This window comes from Onychostoma macrolepis, chromosome 01, assembly GCF_012432095.1.
Source record: "Onychostoma macrolepis isolate SWU-2019 chromosome 01, ASM1243209v1, whole genome shotgun sequence".
Lineage (NCBI taxonomy): Eukaryota > Metazoa > Chordata > Actinopteri > Cypriniformes > Cyprinidae > Onychostoma > Onychostoma macrolepis.
Genome location: NC_081155.1, coordinates 39,887,807 through 39,907,549, shown reverse-complemented (window position 1 = coordinate 39,907,549; position 19,743 = coordinate 39,887,807). Strand labels below are relative to the sequence as shown.

The following is a 19,743-nucleotide window of genomic DNA, read 5'->3' as shown; positions in this document are numbered from 1 at the left end:
CGATTGTCAATTGTGTTTGTTCCTCTTGCGTATCCCCAATCTGGCATCCTGTGTAAGTGTTAAGTCTAAGGATGACAGCAACTCTCTCCAGTATTTTGAATTTGGACTGCAGTACTATGGGATCAGATTCCCGCCTAAAGTATTGCAGTCACGGATAAAAAAATAACAAGCGTGAAAACAAAATTTAAAAACGCAAGTAAAAATATATTGTACAAGATTTAAAAACGAAAGCAACATTTTTCAGAATAGCAAACAATGGTCACGGATAGAAAAATAATAAGCGTAAATCAAAAAATTAATAACGCATTTTTAAAAATAATAAGCATGAATCAAAACTTCAAACACGTTTAAAATCATATTGCACAAAATTGAAATATTAATGCAAAATTATCTGACTTGCGCACAAAATCATGTTTTCCTTGGTTATATTTCTCTGTTGTTTCTGCTCTCAGTCATTTTCTGCTCATATTTTTATTTTTTGTGCGCTTATGCTGTTTTCCCTTCACTCTTGTTTCCACGTTCTGCGCTTGCTTTCCCAAATGTTGCGGTTAGAGTTTCATGTAAATCAGGGTAGATTTAAGCCTCATCATTGGTCCACTAGTTCTTGATTGACAGTTCCTCCTCAGCCAATCAGTGGAAGAGGGGCGGTGACGTCACTCCAGTGCGCCTCATTAGCTGCAGATGCGCAGCGTTCACTTGTACAGGTGAAAATGTTTAACTGTCAGCTATCATCTTTCCATACAGGACACCGTTATATGTGTCTGTCTGTCACTGATTTTGTGCGCAAGTCAGATAATTTTGCATTAATATTTCAATTTTGTGCAATATGATTTTAAACGTGTTTGAAGTTTTGATTCATGCTTATTATTTTTAAAAATGCGTTATTAATTTTTTTATTTACGCTTATTATTTTTCTATCCGTGACCATTGTTTGCTATTCTGAAAAATGTTGCTTTCGTTTTTAAATCTTGTGCAATATATTTTTACTTGCGTTTTTAAATTTTGTTTTCACGCTTGTTATTTTTTTATCCGTGACTGCAATACTTTAGGCGGGAATCTGATCCCATACCAGTACCCATTTCAACCACTAGCTGTCAATATTACATAGTACTGCACTATTAATGAAGTGCTATGTGGTTGCCAAGAGGGTACTTGGTGGTTACTCAAACTGTCCACTCTATGTCTCTTTGATATTCTGGTTTTACAATCAATCTACACTGCTGTTCAAAAGTTTGGGATCAGTAAGATTTTTTATGTTTTTTTAAAGAAGTTCCCTATGATCATTAAAGCTGTAGCCTATCTATTTGATCAAAAATACAGAAAAACCCCGTAATTTTGTGAAATATTATTGCAATTTAAAATAACAGTTTTCTATTTTAATATACTTTAAAATATAATATATTCCTGTGAAGCAAATCTGAATTTTCAGCATCATTACTCCAGACTTCAGTGTCACATAATCCTTCAGAAATCCTTTTTCCTTTTTAACTTTTTATTCATCAAATTATCAAAGAAAAAAAAAATCAAAAATCTTACTGATCCCAAACTTTTGAATGGCAGCGCAAGTCTATGAAATGTTTTCATTTGTCAGGAACATCTGATCACTTTCTCTCTTCAGAAAGCTGCATAATTTGCTGTATCATTTATGTCAGCAGGTTTGTTCCAATAGTATAATAGTGATATCTGCTCCCTTGGTAAGTTATCTACTTACTTCTTTTATTTAATCAAATGGACAAAATAAACAAAATGCCCATCTCTAACACACACACACACATGAAAATGAATACACAAATACTCATGTATGCATAAATGCATGCAACTAAATCAAAATCATTTAAACAAACACACACACACACACACACACACACAGAGAGAGAGACATTCATTCAAGCGCCAGGTAGATGAGTTTCAGATTGACCTTAATGTAATATGTGCATATGTGTCACATGAAATCCTAGAAGGCTCATGTGGTGATGCAATGGCACACCTGCCCTTTTGATGACTTCCACCATGTTGGACGGAAAGTAACCCACACGGTCATTTCCTGTTCGGTTGTCGTGGATACAGCCCTTCCATCGTCCATCAGAATGCTGCTCCAAGACCTGAGGAGCAAACAGAAATGCTCCAGAACGAGCCTGCAGTAGAAAACCACTGAGACATACATACACTGCACCACGTGACAAAAAAATCATAATTTCAGTGTAAAAATGCTCCTTTTGCTCATTACTATTTTGGTTTTGTTTGTTTGTTTATTTATTGACTTGGAGCATTCAAATGTTCAAAAGAGCAGCATTTATTTGAAATATAAATATTTTATAGCATTATAAATGTCTTAACTTTTACTTTCAGTCAATTTAATGCATCCTTGCTGAATAAAAGCATTAATGTCTTTCAAAAAACAAATCTTACTGATTTAAACTTTTTAATAGATGTGTATATAAAGAACCACTATAGAGTTAAAAAAAAAAGAAAAGTGCTTCATTCCTCTTAAAAAAAATATGCATGCCATCCCTGGGTGTAAAGTTTAGTTAAAATCCAGAAATACACACCTTGCTACATTACAATGTTAGAGTTGAAGAATTGCTTCTTTACCGTGATGATGTCGCCTGATTTAATATTGAGGCTTGTCAGGTCGTAGTTGTTGCAGTAATCCTTAAGAGCCCTCACTTGCATGGCAGCCGATGCATCTGTATGCACGAACACACACACAGAAACCAGTGAATTTAGAAAGCCTTGGACATTTCTATGTGAATTTGTGTTTTCAGAAATGTTCCCCTATTGTACCTCTCAGCATCTGTTTGATTTCCTTGCTGGCTTGGGTAGTGGTGAACTGGTTAACAATATCCAGCGCTGTCTGACAGAACGTGTTCCTCACCCCAGCACTGATACCACTCTGAAGAGATAGAAAACACATTCACATGGTACATAGTGGTTATGCTGTTGATACAGACATGCCAAGGAGCGCACACATTCATATATCTGAACATATGTGAACAAACTCTCAAACTAAAATAAACATATTAAGTACTAAATGCAAGTAAAACTTGGCACAACTGTACATAAAGCACAACTGGCCAGCCATTTATCAAGAATTGCCAGCCATTTATCTCGTACAATACATGATGATTTTTTTATGATTATGATTTTATCACTCAATGAAGAAAAAAAATTCAATTGTCACAGTGACAGAACACACTACCACTCAAAGGTTTGGTTTCAGTAAGTTTATTTATTTTTTCTGAAAGAAATGAATACTTTTGTTCAGCAAAGATGCATTAAATTGATCAAAAGTGACAGTAAAGACATTTATAATGTTAGCAAAATTTCTATTTCAAACAAATGCTGCTCGTTTGAACTTTCTATTAATCAAAAATTCCTGAAAAAAATGTATTATGGTTTCCCAAAAATATTAAGCAGCAACTGTTTTCGACATTGATAAGAAATGTTTCTTAAGCAAGAAATCTGCATATTAGAATGATTTCTGAAGGATTATATGACAATAAAGACTAAAGCAGTGATGCTGAAAATTCAGCTTTGTATCAAAATAATAAATTACATTTTAAAACATACAAAAAATAATAAAATAATTCACAATATTACTGTTTTACTGTATTTTTATCAAAATAATGCAGTCTTGGTGAGCCTAAATTACATCTTTCATAAATATTAAAAATTCTTACCAACTCCAAACTTTTAAATGGCAGTGCATATTTAAAAAAAAATTATAATTATGCATACAATTGGCAAGCAGTCAAATGAATTACTCACATCCAAAAGCAGTCGTACAGCCTCGATTTTCCCGCAGAGAGCAGCTTCATGCAACGCTGTGCCTGATTTCGTCTGTCGGTTTATATCTATACCAGCCTGGATCAGTAACCTGAACACAAACACACAGGAAAACTTCATGAAACATTTTTTTTATTTTATTTAAACACACTAAAAGACATATTTCACAACACTATTCTAAACAGTACAAATTGTATTAATCTGTACATAAAAAAATTAGTTCTAATTCTAATAAACACTTCTTTCCAGAAAAAAAGGTTATTAAAATAAAAACTTGTAGGGGTCCAAATACATGAAATCAATTTGCAGCAATTTAAATTAAGTAAAAATATGTCCTTCACACCCATCCAACCAAACTCATATTCATATTGATCCATAAACAATCTAATATGTGCGTTGAGTGATGAAATCACTAATTAACGTTGTGCGTCACTAGGCAGTGATGGCACTGTCCATCAAAGGGAAAAATGAGGACACGCGCTTTGAATGTGTGTGTGCGAATCTAATGAATGAAGCCTCCGGGGACTGATCGGACAGCCCACAGTGCCTTTCATTTCTCTCATCATCCCCGATCCCTTTGCTCCTGACCTGTCTTAGCACATCAGTCATGCAGTTTTGTGTCAGTGAGCTAAATGCTGTGTCAGGATTTCACACCATCAATGTCTGTCCCCTTGTAAAGAATTTATATGAAAGCAATGATATAAAACTAGTACTATTCCTCATAAAAAATGTCATAACATCCTCTGAGTTTTGCAGAATTTACATCCATTACTATTCCAAAGTTTAAGATTTTTGAAAGTTTTTAAAAGATGTCTCTTAAGCTTACGAACACTATTATAAAAATGAAATAGTAAACATATATGTTTTATATTTTAATAGAAAACTTCTTAAAATTTTTTGTGGAAAAATATATTTTTAGGATTCTTTGATGAAGAGAAAGTTTAACAGAACATGTAAAAGGCTTTACTGTCACTTTTAATCAAATTAATGCATCTTTGCTGAATTGAAAGAGTCTTACTAAATCTCACTGTATTAATTTCTTTCAAAAATAAATAAATAAATACTGACTGGCTTTTTAACTGTAGTGTATATACTGCATAAAATTATGTTCATGTACAGAAGTCGCGAGACCAAATTATGAAGAATTTCACAAAATCTTTCAAGATTGTAAAAATAAAACATTATTAATTAAAATCAATATAAAGGCAGTACAACAAATACTTCTATGATAAATACATACTAAAATACAATATAAATTATATTTATTTTCATATTAATAAGACTTTCAGGAGGGAAATGTGTTTAATTATCATGACATGAAGGTAATACCACAAAATTGAATTATGTTTTTACAAGATATATAATATGTCTTTATACAACATATTCCTATTTTTATATTCCTATTCCTATTCCTATATTTCCTATTTCTTCTTATTTGGGTTTTGGGGTGAAATATGAGCCAGACTTTACCCATTTATATTTTTGTGAGATTCACCAAAACAATAGAATTCATGGTAAGACAAGTATTCGTGATATTAAAATGATAAATGATAAATTGTTCACCTCGCTGGACAGTTTGAAATTTAAGTTCTAATACATGGCAAATTACATGTGCAAAATATGAGCATATGATTTATAATAATATGCTCACTTGAACTGTACCATTAAAGATAGGTTGTACCCTATATGTAAGACGTAACCCAAATGATGACTTCAGTGCATGTGTAGCGATAAAGTCCAGTGAGCACCTACTTGATGATCTCGATATGTCCATTCTTAGCCGCTAAATGGAGCGGACTGATGCCATTGGGATCGGAGGGCTTTGGTTCTAACATAGCAGCACACATGTTACTGTTCAGGAGCAACTGCACCACCTGTAGAACACACAGAAAAGATACATGCATATTGCACAAACACAGCTTACATAGGTGTGTAATTTCAGTTTGATCTGCTATTTATTTATTCTTTCATTATTTAGTTATATAAAGGGACAGTTCACCCAAAATTGAAAATTCTGTCATCATTTACTCACTCTCATGTTGTTTCAAACCTGAATGATTTGCTTTTTCTGCTGAACATAAAATAAGATATTCTGGTAATCAAATAATTGCTGGTCTCCATTGTCTTCCATAGTATGGAAAAAAATGCCATGGAAGTTCACGGGGACCAGAAAACAGTCTGGTTACCAATATTCTTCAAAATCTCTTATTTTGTTTTCAGCTGAATAAAAATTCAGACAAGTATGCAACAACTTGAGGATGAGCAAATTATGACAGATTTTCATTTTTGGGTGAACTGTCCATTTGATCAGGAACAGATAAATAACACATAGAAGCAATGCAAAATGTGCCATATTTAGCCAAGATAGCTCATTTTCTTCTGTAGTCCCTGGGTAGGTTGATGTTCAAAGAAAAAACAAAACTGCATATAAATACAAAATTATTATACTAATCCTTATAAATGCCCCAGAACAAAAATTAGAATGAAGAAAAAAAAATACTACAATGTCTATGTATATAAATACAGAGTTCTGGCATGAAACTTTAGATGGTGCAGTCCGATAGGTCTATCTCAATCTGAGCTAATGACATCAATATCACATGGCACAGCTGATTGGTTCTCTCCTGTATCAGTAGCCAATGAGCTCGCTGCTCAGCATTCAAATATATGACTAGTGCTTGCTGTAGCAGTTCGCAGCGTGCTTCAGAAACCCTCCACCTTCCCCAGCTCCACCTGTATAGATCTGCTACGGGGTGATCATGTATGCTAAAGGAGGTTATTTCATGTTTGTTATATTTGCAGCAGCAGTATTTCTTACATGCTCACAGCAGCATGTTGTGGTTGTATTTGCATTAGCAAATCTCAGTACTTGCTCTGCCGCAGCAGCAGCGTAGCAGATCTATTCCGCCAAGACCAAATACATTAACATTGTTGTGTACATTACCATGCCAATGCCTCTGAGAGTTGTCATGACTGAAATATGTATATGTCCAAAAAAATGTGACATTGAATAACCACCTTGTTAACCACAGTAAATTTAGATGGTTTTCACTTAAATAACTGTATAGGAAAAGGGTTTGATTAAACGTTGGCACTGTTGCCCACACAATCAAACATTATGTGCAAAATAATGAATTTGTACCTCACTCAAAATTTTACGATAAAAGTGCACCATTTATTATATAATATATTAAATCTTTTTATTTTATGCTGTTAAAAATGTTTTGTCAGTTAATGGTGCTGTAAATATGTTTTTATGGAATAGCATGCAATAAAAGCCCTACTACCTGACAGATATCACAGAAATAGGTATCGTGAGAAATCACACCTGTCTCTTTGACAGCTTTAAGCTCTGTCAACAGCAAAATGGGATTCGATCGCTATTGTTTAGCCAATCAGAAGACTTTGAGTCACTTTGACCTGTCAGTCACTTTGAGTGTTCGGATAAGCTGACATTCGGTTTGCTGACATGTTTTTGGAGTTAGATATTTTGAAGAGAGAGTGATCCAATTCAATATCTGAGTCTGGCTGGAAGTTAGCAAAACAGAACATTATATTCGGCAACTTTAACACAAAAAAAATCTGCCTTTTTTAAGCGAAAAAACAAAACAAATTTAATATGACAAATAAAACAGTATGTCAAAAAAACAAACATGAATAGTAAGGAATAGTTCCCTCAATGACCCAGAAATGTATTTCTTCTACAACACAAAAGGAGGCTTTCAAGCTTCAGACGGATGCCAAAACACCATAAAAGTATCACACGCTCATAAATTCATACATGGACTCATATATATAGTGCAAGACCTCTAAAGCTGATAGATTTAAGTGAGGAACAGACTGAATTTAAAACCATTTTCGATGGATCCAGACAACTGCCAACTGCCTCTCCTTATTGAGTTTGCATGAAAAGCAGTCATTCATTCACAAATGAATCATTGTTTTAAGTAGAATCTTCTCAGTGAATCGGATCCCGTTCCCAAATGCGGACTGAATGCTTCATTCACAAATCAGACTAATTTAGCTCTCTGAATGATCTCAGGGAATTCAGTGATTCAGTTACAATGGTTAACTGCTCACTGGAGGTGAAGATCATCAATAAATTACACAAAGTAAAGGTTCCAAAAGGGAGTTTTTGCTGTGATGCCAAAAGCATTTTTCTCAGTGTGAGAAATATTTTATTAATATGAAGAACATTTTCCCACTATGAAAAGCCTTTTTTGCAGTGGAAAAATTCCATGGATGTTAAAGTGCCCCTATTATGAGTAATGAAAGGTTCATATTTTGGTTCATATTTTCCCCAACAGGTTGACATGCATGCAAGGTCAAAAAACAGTTTCATTTTCTTATAATATGCATTTATTTTTACCTTACTTGCTCAACGACTCCCAAACGATTCGCTCAATGATACATTTTTCCAAACCCCTACTTTGCATGACGCTAATCTGCGGTGATTGGTCTCATTTTCATTTCATCATGCCTGTAATGCCTGATAAAGCAGCGGTTTGTGAGCGCAGTGCTGCTTTGTGTACAGCATTAAAGGGGAAACAGCTATTTTACTGCTCCAAAAGTGGCACCTAGTGGCAAAGAATGAATTTGCATTTTCATTCAAGCGTTACTCCACCCCAAAATGAAAATGTTGTCATTAATCACTTACCCCCATGTCTTCCAAACCCATAAAAGCTTTGTTCGTCTTCGCAACACAATTTAACATATTTTGGATGAAAACCGGGAGTCTTGGTGGTGACACTGATATATAACACTGGTGGTGGTTGAGGTTGAGGAGAGACCCCCCCCACATGATTGTAATCGCTTTGGGTGTATTGCAATACACAATAAAGCGCTATATAAATGCCTCATTCATTCATTCATTCATTCATTCTTGACTGCCAAATAAATAACACTGTCAAGGCCCAGAAAAGTATTAAAGACATCGTTGAAATAGTCCATCTGCCATCAAAGGTTCAATCTAAATTTTATGAAGCGACGAGAATACTTTTTGTATGCAAAGAAAACTTAAATAACAACATTATTCAACAATTTGTCTCCTCCGTGTCACCGTAGCACCATTTTGGAGAGTATTCACTGAATGCAAACTGCGTTTGCTGTGAACCATCAGTGAAACACTGACCTATTTTGACGATGTCTTTAATACTTTTCTGGGCCTTGACAGTGTAATTTACTTGGCAGTCAATGGGACAGTCACAAGCCTCCTGGTTTTCATCCAAAATATCTTAAATTGTGTTCCGAAGACGAACGAAGCTTTTACGGGTTTGGAACGACATGGGGGTAAGTGATTAATGACAAAATTTTCATTTTGGGGTGGAGTAACCCTTTCAGACCAATGCAAAAAGACCAACTAGTGGGCAGGCAATCTGCTAATGTTTCATGTTGACGTCAACACGAAACGGATTGGGATTCGTTTTAAAAATGACTCGTTTCAATGATTCGGAGTCGACTCTTTCTTTTGAGAGACAATAACTTTATACACGGTGCACTTTCAGATTTAAAACTTTGCAGGATGTTTTCATTCACTTAGAGCTGCGTTACACACTGCATGAAAGGTAAATTTCAAAAATCCATAATAGAGGCACTTTAAAAGCACTTCATGGAACCATAGATGCCAATAAGGAACCCTTATTTTGAGTCAATGATTAAATTTACCTCTGTTTTTCACATAAAGCTATCATATGACTTCAGATGATTTGGAATAGTGCATATGGATTTACAGTATAACACATTTATGGCTCTTTTAATATTTTGAAATAGCATCCAGTACCATTTTAAAAATTCCCCTGTCGTGTTCCATGGACGAGAGAAAGATCTGAGGTTGAGCAAATGGGGATAGAATATTAATATTTGGAGGAATCGTCCCTTTAAAAAAAAACAAGTTATAATAAACTGTTATCACAATCTCTTAGGCTGTGAGTGAATAAGGGGTTTCCTGCATCTGGCTGAGAACGTGAGAAGAGGTGTAGTTCCCACAATCCCACAGGGGAGCACCGCTTCTCATCTATCTATCACAAACCCCTGCGTACACGAAGACAGACACGCACAAACACAGCGTAACTGACCGTGACTCGTCCAAATTCACAGGCCAAGTCTAGAGGGGTTTTCCCAGCGTGGTCTCTGAGGCAGGGGTTCGACTGATGTTGGAGCAGCATCTCGCTCTGCAAACACACACAGCACAGTACAGTGAGTATTTGTGTGTACAGCATGAGTCTAATTGTTAATGTGTGTGTACTCACTCCTTCATAATGGCCGTGTTGTGATGAGAGATGTAAAGGTATCTGTCCCTCATCTGATTGGCTGTTGACTGATGAGCCCGCCTTGAGCAGCATTTTCATGGGCTCACACTTGCCCTGCCAAGCAGCATAATGCAAGGGCCGCATCCCTTCAGAAAAAGGGAAGATACAGAGTTTGAATGAGAAACATACACAACAATTCAAAAATTTGGGGTTAGTAAGAAATTAATACTTTTATTCATCAAGTACACATTAAACTGATCAGTAAAAACATTTAAAATGTTACAAAACATTATTATTTCGAATAAATGTTGTTCTTTTAAATTTTGTATTTATCAGAAAACCCTGTAAAAATCACAGTTTCCCCAAAAATATTATGCTGTGCAACAGTTTTTAACAAAACATGTTTCTTGAGCAGCATATCAGCATATTAGAATGATTTCTGAAGGATCATGTGACACTGAAGACTGGAGTAATAATGCTGAAAATTCAGCTTTGCCATCACAGGAATTAATTACATTTTAAAATATAATAAGATAGAAAACAGTTATTTGAAGAAACAACTGTGCATGCTTACATATGAGACACTACTAACTGGACTCAAGACATCTGCATGTGTGTGTGGTGCTGTGTGTTTGTACCTTTCTGGTCTTTGATGTCTACGACAGATTGTGACTCAAGCAACAGTGAAATCACCTCCACGTTACCGTTAAGAGCAGCATGATGCAGGGCAGATAACCTATAAAACAAAAGCACACAAAAAACATAATGCATTAACCATTTCTAATGACATTTAAAATCTGTATAGGTTTCTGGAGGGAAACCTGTGGAATAGATTTAAATATGGAAAGTATCATTGTGAAAGTAACTGATTTAATGTAAAATGAGAAAGACATTCCTGCCATATTAGAAAGAAAAAAAATACGTTGGTGAATCATAATTATGATTCAAATATGAGATAAAAAAGTCTATTATGACCTATGTCAAAATTATGAAATAAACAATCATAATTAAAATGAAAAATCATGAAATCATGAGATAAAATCTCATTATTATGACATAAATAGTATCTTATAATTCCAAATGTTTATGTCATAATTTCGGCTAAGTCATAATTATGACAAATTATGACAAAAATGTAAACTATAAAAATGTACAAATCTTTTAAATCTTCTAAATCTTTTAGCTTTTAGAAATACTGAGCGTTCAAATCAGAAGTAAAAGTGGGACCTACATTACAGGTATCTAAAATAAGTTAAATCTTTTTTAATAAAATATATTGATTGCCTGTTGCATCAAACAGACATTTTGATGAAATAATAATCATTGCACATTTTAAAGATTCTTTTTTTTTTTTTTCAATTCAGTTATACATTTTATTTCATAATGTAAGTAGAGATACAATCGCTCAAAACCTTAAAGCCATGATACAATCTGATATGGTAGCTGTCAGCAACAGTGTTAGCATCTGTCATTCATGTTAACATCTAACCAACAACCTAGATATCAGATAGATATTGCTATGGATTCAAGACAACAGACGTTAACGCAGCAGAAGACAAAAGTCTGACTTTTCAAAATCTGTTTTTGATGAAATTTCTCAAACAATCATACTAATTTTTCTCAGTGAGAGAGAGAATTACTGTGCATATGTGGAGTGGTGGCCTGAAAATGTGTGCATTGCAACTGCCCTGAGTCACCTCTACACAGTCTAACTGGTAGCTGAATCATAAGGACTGTAGGTGTATCTGTGCGGGTCTACTAATTACCAGGCCAATTCTTATTATGTGGTCTAAATATCTCCTTCAAAACAGCCTATATGTGAACCAGGACCATAAAACCAGTCATAAGGGTCAATTTTTTGGAAATTGAGATATTAAAGTTGACCAAATGAAGTCCTTAGCAATGCATATTACTAATCAAAAATTTTGTTTTGATATATTTACGGTAGGGAATTTACGAAATATCTTCATGGAACATGATCTTTACTTAATATGCAAATTATTTTGGGCATAAAAGAAAAATCAATAATTTTGACCCCATACAATGTATTTTTGGCTATTGCTACAAATATATCCGTGCGACTTAAGACTGGTTTTGTGGTCCAGGGTCACATATCTCCTAATAATACTCTAATCTTAATATCTCATTTCCAGCCCAAGTGCTTTCAGCCTCCTGCGTAACTTTTTAGAGAGTCCCTAATCGGACTTCATTGTAGCTCAACTCTACCACTTCACTCCGATCCCTCACTGCCTAACTGAGCAGGAGGCTATGACCTACTTCCATGAGTAAGAGATTTTTCTCTGCCAGAGCCCCAAGCCACGTGTGTACACACACACACACACACACACACACACAGAGAGAGAGACTCACTCTCTCTTACTCTAATACACTGTAGCATTCTAATAACAACACACCTGTACTCTGCACTGTAGGAATCTTGAAAATTCATACAGTACAAAAGTTTATTGATTAATTGTATTGATCATATCCCCGACTGTCCAGTAAATAATTTAACCATGAAATGAAAATAGACTGTATGGTAATGACATCACCAAGCACTCTTAGTTTTCAACTCTTTTCCTCCAACCGCCTAACAGTCATTTGGGTAAATGCAATTCACAATCCAATCAATTGCTAATACAAAGTCCTGATCTGTGGAAATATGTCACATTAAGTTGCAAATGCAGTTTCCTGTTGAATTTAATATAGCCAATGGCCACTGAATAGTCCACATCAGCTGATCACTAATTGATAGTGCATAAGTACAAATGAACCTCACCCGTCTGTGTCCTGGAAATTCACATTCACTTTCTTAGCAGCACCCAGGAGCTCTGGAGAGAAAACAGAAAACAGTTTTGATTAGTTTTAATTCTTATAACGGTAAGGAAAGATGTTTCATTAATTAGGCCAAACTGAGACATTTGTTAAACTAAGAAAAAAATGCTTGATCAGACATAAACGTAATGCAATGATTAAATATGAAAAGTAAAAACAGATGCTTTGTGTTTACATTTAATACAAAATTGTAAAATAATAATAACAATAATAATACATGTTTAATTTTATTTATTTATTTACTTAAAAAATAATAACTTAATAATATGACTGGTCCTATTATAAATAGTAGTATAATTTACCAGTATAACAATATCATACTAGTAAATAGTATTATAGTAGTATTATATTGTTTCTTATGAAGTCGTGTAATTTATATATATATATATATATATATATATATAAGTATTTCATGCTGAAAATGTACAGAAGTCACATTAAAAATACACATTAAGTTATATGAATATATTTCAATTTAAAATGCATTCTTAATTTGAGTGATTTCATACTTTGAAGCAGAACCCTAATTAGCAGGTATAAAATACTTTCCCACCATGTTCATATCGAGGTCTAAGGTCAAAGCGAGATGTGGATCAGTCACAGAGGGGATTCCTCTCAGTCAAAGCCAGCAGGTAGAGTTTCCATTCATTAAACTCAAGCAAAACTGTTTAATCACAGCTGGTTATGAGCCACACATCCACACAACCACCAATTACAAACACACTGACAAGCCTAATCAAAATCAAAGCTATGCATTAAATTCTGGGCGATATTTCCATCAAATGTCTATGGCTTGACATATTAATCTCCAGATGTATGCGTGCGTGTATGTGTGTGTGTGTGTGTGTGTGTGTGTGTGTGCTAAATGAAAGGAGTCCAGATGGCAACCTTCTCAGTGTGTGAGACAGGCGATGGGGGTGTAGAGACAGACAGAAAGTGAGAGAAATTTATAATGCAGGAAAATATCACTAAACGGTGAAATAAACAACCTGTGTGTGTATGTGTGCTGCTCATTTGACCTTAATAACAGTCTTGTTCTAATAAACATGCTTAAGAAGCTATTCATTATGCATAAATGATATTATTATTCATACTCGCCCATTATTCATCACAGCCTAATCAATTATTCTTATGACTTGGTGAGGATGATGAGGAAGTTAATTAATTTCCCTATTCAACATTATCTCTTGAAAACAGTAAATTAATAGATATGTAATTAGTGCACATTTAATATACAACAACTAATTAAGCATCTCATTTTGTACAAACACACTCCCAGACATTCTATCTAAGTCACCTTCAGAAACACTACGGAAAGAAATGATAAAAACGCAAATGAGCATTTCCATGACGACTCAATGTCACTGTGATGCTAATTAGAGAATGTGACAGAAATGGCAACGCCTCACCTGGAGTTACTATGCAATGTCTCTCTAGTATCATGATAAATGAGGAAGTTATGGGTAGAAACATACATTTTGTATACATTCACAAACTGGCACCCATACAGTCGCACACCATGAGGTGTTTTGGAACTCGGTCATAATCCTTCCATGTGATAAATTATTCATACCATTATCACTGCAACCTCATTGGTGCCTGTTGCTATGGAAACCTTGACCTTAACCATGACAATAACAATCGGTGTTGCCCAGCTCCTGCTCACGAGCACACAAAATCTCCTGTGTTTCAAACATTCTTTTTTCAAGAAACAATCTTCCCCTTGGATCCTCTTTCAATGATGCATTCGGTTAATTCACAGCTTTATGCTCCAAAAGACCCAGCTGGAGTGTTTCAGAGTGTCTGAGACTTGGAAATCTACAAGAGGTTAAAGGTTAAGATGATATAATCCATCATCTGCCATGGCAAAATGCGGAAATAAAATTTTTGCTCATAAACATAACAAGACTTCTCCCTAAGCAATGCTCAAAAAGTACAGAAATCCCTGGCATTTGTTGCCATACAGTTTATGGTCTTTTAAAGGATTAGGTCACCCAAAAATGAAAATGTCTTCATTTATTTACCCATGTTGTTCCAAATTGAGAACAACACAAAACGAGAAGTTTAGCAGAATGTCTGAGCTGCTCTCTTCCTTAAAGGAGACCTATTATGCCCCTTTTTACAAGATGTAATACAAGTCTCAGGTGTCCCTAGATTGTGTCTGTGAAGTTTAATCTCAAAATACTCCACAGATCATTTATTATATAATTTTAAATGCCTCTTTTGAGTGTGAGCAGAAACATGCTGTTTTCGTTCATGTCTCTTTAAATGCAAATGAGCTGCTGCTCCCTGCTAGTCATGGGAAGATCGGATCATTTTACTCGGATGTTTGAATCTCGTTCATCAAAATTAACAAATCTTTTTTTTTTTAAGTCATTTCCTTCACTTCAGCAGAATATAATTAAAATGTTACATGATAATAGCCAAATTTCACAACACATTAACTTACACGTTGTTTCGAGTAAGACAATTCAATAAAACTATAATGCAGCCAAGGTCAAATTATGAGAAAAAGAAACGATTAATTTAAGTTTCAGGTTATGCAGTTTGTTAGTTTTCCTCACCACCTGATCTGTATCGTTCGTTCTTTTGTCATATCCCCATAAACTGAAGCTATGCAGTCTGTACCGGAAATATAACTGATTAGTTCACTTCTCGAGTCTTCGGGTTTGAGCCATTCTGTTCATTCTTTTCAAATCATGTGTTTTAAAGCTATATTAGTTTAAACTTCTGATAGGCTTTTCTGAACGCACACATCCGAAGCATGCACACAGAAAGCAGCTGTCACACGGCATGTGAGTACTAAACTAAGTTCTCTTTGATGTCTTATTGTGCTTAAACTGTCAAATACACACAGTTTATGTTAAAAACACACAAGTTACAAAAACACAGTCGGTTATGTCTGTAAAGGTAAATAGCTGGGAAAGAAATCGCATGTTTATATGTTACCCGTGCTGGCAAAATGAGTAGTAATGCGCACGGGCTAATTTTGAGCTACAGACAAAAAAAAAGCGAAAAATGTTGATTCTGGTCGAATTTGAGATTTTTACAAAAATGAGTTAATTAAGCCCTTGTCTAACGATCCCAGTGCTCCAAATAGTAATTAAACATCTAAAAGTATCTTTATTTGTATATTTTCTGAGAGGAGAAACTTTTCTCCGCTTGCTTCCTGTGCTGCCTCTCATCCGAAGTACACATATGAACTAATAATCAATTTAATAATCCATTTATATTTAATGAACGCACTTAAGTAATTTTTACATTTTACTATTTGCAGAGGTGGAAAGTAACAAATTACATTTACTCGCGTTACTGTAATTGAGTAGCTTTTTTGTGCACTTCTACTTTTTAAAGTAATTTTTAAAATCTGTAATTTTACTTTTACTTAAGTATATTTTGTTTTAAGTATTGTACTTTGCTACATTTTAAAACACATTAAAATCGCTCCCTGGAAACTACTGCAGTAAATAATGGGCAGGAGAACAAACCGGCGCTAAAATCAGAAGAAAGATACAGACGGACAAGACAGGCGTTAATGGTGCAGACCCAGCTGAAAACCAAACCCTGTCGTATTCTGCAGAAGTTGAACTCGAAGGAAATGAAGTGAACCCCTGTCCATTTGTATGCTCTATTATGCAATGTAAGCTGTGTTTGCCTAGGGAGACCAAACCTCGTCTTATCGCAGCCATTACCCACTCTGACACACCGGGGATGGCCTGCCAGGCCTCGGCCCGTGTGGCAAGAGGTTGAATAGGCTCTAAAGACTGGCTGTATAAGGGCAGGACACTTATGGTAGGCAGAAGAGGATATTTGCTCTCTTTTTGAAAATGTATGTGTTTTATTTTGTCCGCTATCACAGCGGTTGGACACCCGGGCGCTAGAGTGGGCCCGTGGGGAACCAATAACACACTTCCCTCTGCACCCAGCGCTGAGCACATTAGAGGCTGCTTGCGGGGTGGTCTGGCGGTGGCGAGACTCGGGCCCCTCCTCTTTCTACCTGGCTGATCAGGAGGACTTCTCAGGCGCCGGATCCAAGGCGATCTTGGGCCGGGGTCCTTGGCGCTTTGGGAAGGGGTAGCGTCTTGCCGAGCAGTAACGCCCTCTATCCTGCCGATCCTTAGGAGGTCGGGGCTCGGGAGTGGCCAGCATTGGCTTGGCGGGCTCCTGAGGCGGCGCAGGCTTGGGGCGACTAGAAGCAGCAGAAGAGCTGGCACATTTCGGAAGGAAGTGTTGCATCACTTGAGATGACTTCTGAGCCTCTGTAAACCGCTCCACAAAGCCCTCCAAAGCTGGCCCGAACAGGCTGTTCGACGAGACCAGAGTGTCGAGGAAGGGAACTTTATCCGCCTCTTTCATCTTCGTCAACGTGAGCCAAAGGTGGCATTCTAACACTACCAGGCTGGACAAAGTGGTGGCTTTGGTGGCGCGCAGGGCCAGGTCTGTCGCGCTCCTCAGGTCCCTGAGTGAAGCTGCATCGAGACCGGCCTCCTCACTGGCGAGCATCTTGGCCTGGAAGACCTGGAGCACAGCCAAAGAGTGCAGCACCGAAGCCGCTTGTCCAGCCGCCAAGTAGGCGCGTCCAGCGAGTGCATACGTGGCTCTGCACGGCTTGGACGGATGGCTCGCCCTTGCCTTCCATCCGATAGCCGTGGAGATGCATGGCCACGGACTCATCCAGAGGGGGCAGGTGCTCATATCCCTTCTCTTCAGCACCGTCAACGGAGGTGAGGGCAGAGGAAGCAGAAAGATGGAGGCAAGACGAGTAGGGGGTGCGCCACAATTTAGTGAGCTCGTCGTGGACTTCAGGGAAGAAGGGGGACGAGCGTTGGCGGGGGGCTTGCTGGCACCCCGAAAGAAACCACTCGTCCAGCCTGCTGCGAGACAACTCCTCAGGCGGAGACCACTCGAGCCTGAGCTCACTGACAGCCTTTGTCATCACACGGACGAGCTCCTCGTCCGTTCTGGGTCTGGCGCTGCATGAAGAGGACGGCGGCAAGAGGGCGGGGTCAGTCAGCGAGCCCGATAACTCCTCCACGTCTGAAGCCGCCAGAGAAAGGCTGTCATCCATCTCATCGTCAGTCCCACCGAACGAGATCATGTCGCAGGCTGAGTGAAGAGGACCAGCCGAATCCTCTCTCTGTGGTGACGGCGAGACACGCGGGCACTGAGCCGATGTGAGCTCGCTCGTCTCCGGCCACTCGAATCCTCTGCCCCGCTGTCTCTTCCTCACAGGACCCTGGGCCGCTTATATAGCCAGAGGCCTCGCCCATTTTGGCGGGCTATGGCGGGCTGCATAGCCATAGGTTTGCTCAGTGCTGCCACCGAGCCATTGGTTCGATTTTATAGCACTACATGAACCAATGGACGTGCAGTTTCACTGCGCGATTGAAAAGGCTTCAGTCGAAGAGGAAAAAATGACGCAGTACGAGTGGAATATCGAAAGGGAACTTGCTTCATTAATACTTTTGAGTAAAATATTTTCGTACTCTTTCCACCTCTGACTATTTGTTTTTCTTACTTGAATGCTTATGCTTAGATGTAAAATGAAAAAAAGTAGGAAATACACTTGTTTCTTTCTTATATTTGTTTATTTTTTGCATTTTTTAACAACAAATATAAAATAAAAAATAGCTATAATTGTGATTATTAATCTAGTAATGATTATTAAGAAAAGAAGTGGGGGAAAAGATGTAATGTTGCTGAGTGATTTTGCTTTGGAACCTACAGAAAACTTTGCTGACTCCATCGACTTCAAACAGGTGTAGCTCAGTCATTTTTCGTACGATTCCAACAAATCATACATCATTTTGAAGGTCTTTTATTAGACAATGATAAAAAATAAAAAATAACTCATTTTTGAAAATTTGCTCATTGTGATTCATTTTGCCAGCACAGGTCACATATTAGATCTGTGTATAAAGTGACAGCAGTATAATATACAGTTCCTATACTGCTCTCCAGTGCTTAATTTGTAAATTTGGAGGTCCCGGAACAAAGCGGGGTGACGGTTCCGGCATGTGATTAGAGGAGGGAGAGGTAACGGAGCATTCAGACGATCACATTGGTGGGCCAGTTTAAGTGATTAACAGCGTGCATCAGTTGCTTGTATTAGGTTTCGTACATAAAAATAAATAGAGTTATAATTAATCCTGTCCAGAAGTTCGTGGGGGATTGTGTGTAGTTTCACATAGTTTTACTCATCCCCGCAGCTTTCAAATTTATAATGAGGGAAATTCCTGCAAACATTTATTCAATATAGCAAGTAGGTTATATGGGTAAATAAATCCACATAAACTAGCAGATTAAATCAGTCATTTGAAAACAGCGTGAGTGATTCAACTGGACCGCATCTTCTCTCTTTCACTCTCTCAAAGCAGCTTCACATCAGCGCATCTCATCTGCAATACAACGAGCTGCTGCATGTTGTCACTGATCCAAGACTTTCGCTCGCATTTCGGGACAGTTGACAGAATTGTCACTTGCTTAATCGGGTCATTGCTGCATCCTCACAAAAATGCACGTCTTTTTAAGCTAATCGGTACTCGCGCGCTCCAGAGGCGGTCTCGAGGCTGAGCGCTCACAGTCACATCCAAAGCCGCCTAGCGAGTATCATATTATATTGTTATTTTTCGTAGTTTGATGTTGAGCCTAAGTGGCCAAATACACACAAAATTACGCAAAAATGGCCGTCCAGGCGAATATCCAGGTTTTTACTTAAGTAAATGTGAACAGTTGAGAAAGAAAACGCATGCATATAGGCCAGGGCGCCGCTACGGATCCTGGGCCCCCTGGACCGCATATTCACTCGAGCCCTCTGTACAGATCACGTTCCGGTAGAATCCCCCTCGGTAGAAATCGCGATTGCGTTATACTG

The 19,743-nt window shown here is 37.2% G+C and overlaps 1 protein-coding gene across 1 annotated transcript in view; it reads right to left on the bottom strand.

Annotated features, from left to right (window-relative positions):
• Positions 1-19,743, bottom strand: part of si:dkeyp-9d4.3 (caskin-1) — a 56,308-nt gene that overhangs the window by 13,404 nt on the left and 23,161 nt on the right. Inside the window, exons 2-10 of the mRNA XM_058768223.1 lie at positions 12,814-12,865; positions 10,673-10,770; positions 10,035-10,180; positions 9,861-9,956; positions 5,539-5,660; positions 3,769-3,877; positions 2,785-2,893; positions 2,593-2,687; positions 1,988-2,102 (exon numbers count right to left, since the gene is read on the bottom strand). Coding sequence (XP_058624206.1) covers positions 1,988-2,102; positions 2,593-2,687; positions 2,785-2,893; positions 3,769-3,877; positions 5,539-5,660; positions 9,861-9,956; positions 10,035-10,180; positions 10,673-10,770; positions 12,814-12,865 — 942 coding nt within the window. The remainder of the gene's footprint in view (positions 1-1,987; positions 2,103-2,592; positions 2,688-2,784; positions 2,894-3,768; positions 3,878-5,538; positions 5,661-9,860; positions 9,957-10,034; positions 10,181-10,672; positions 10,771-12,813; positions 12,866-19,743) is intronic.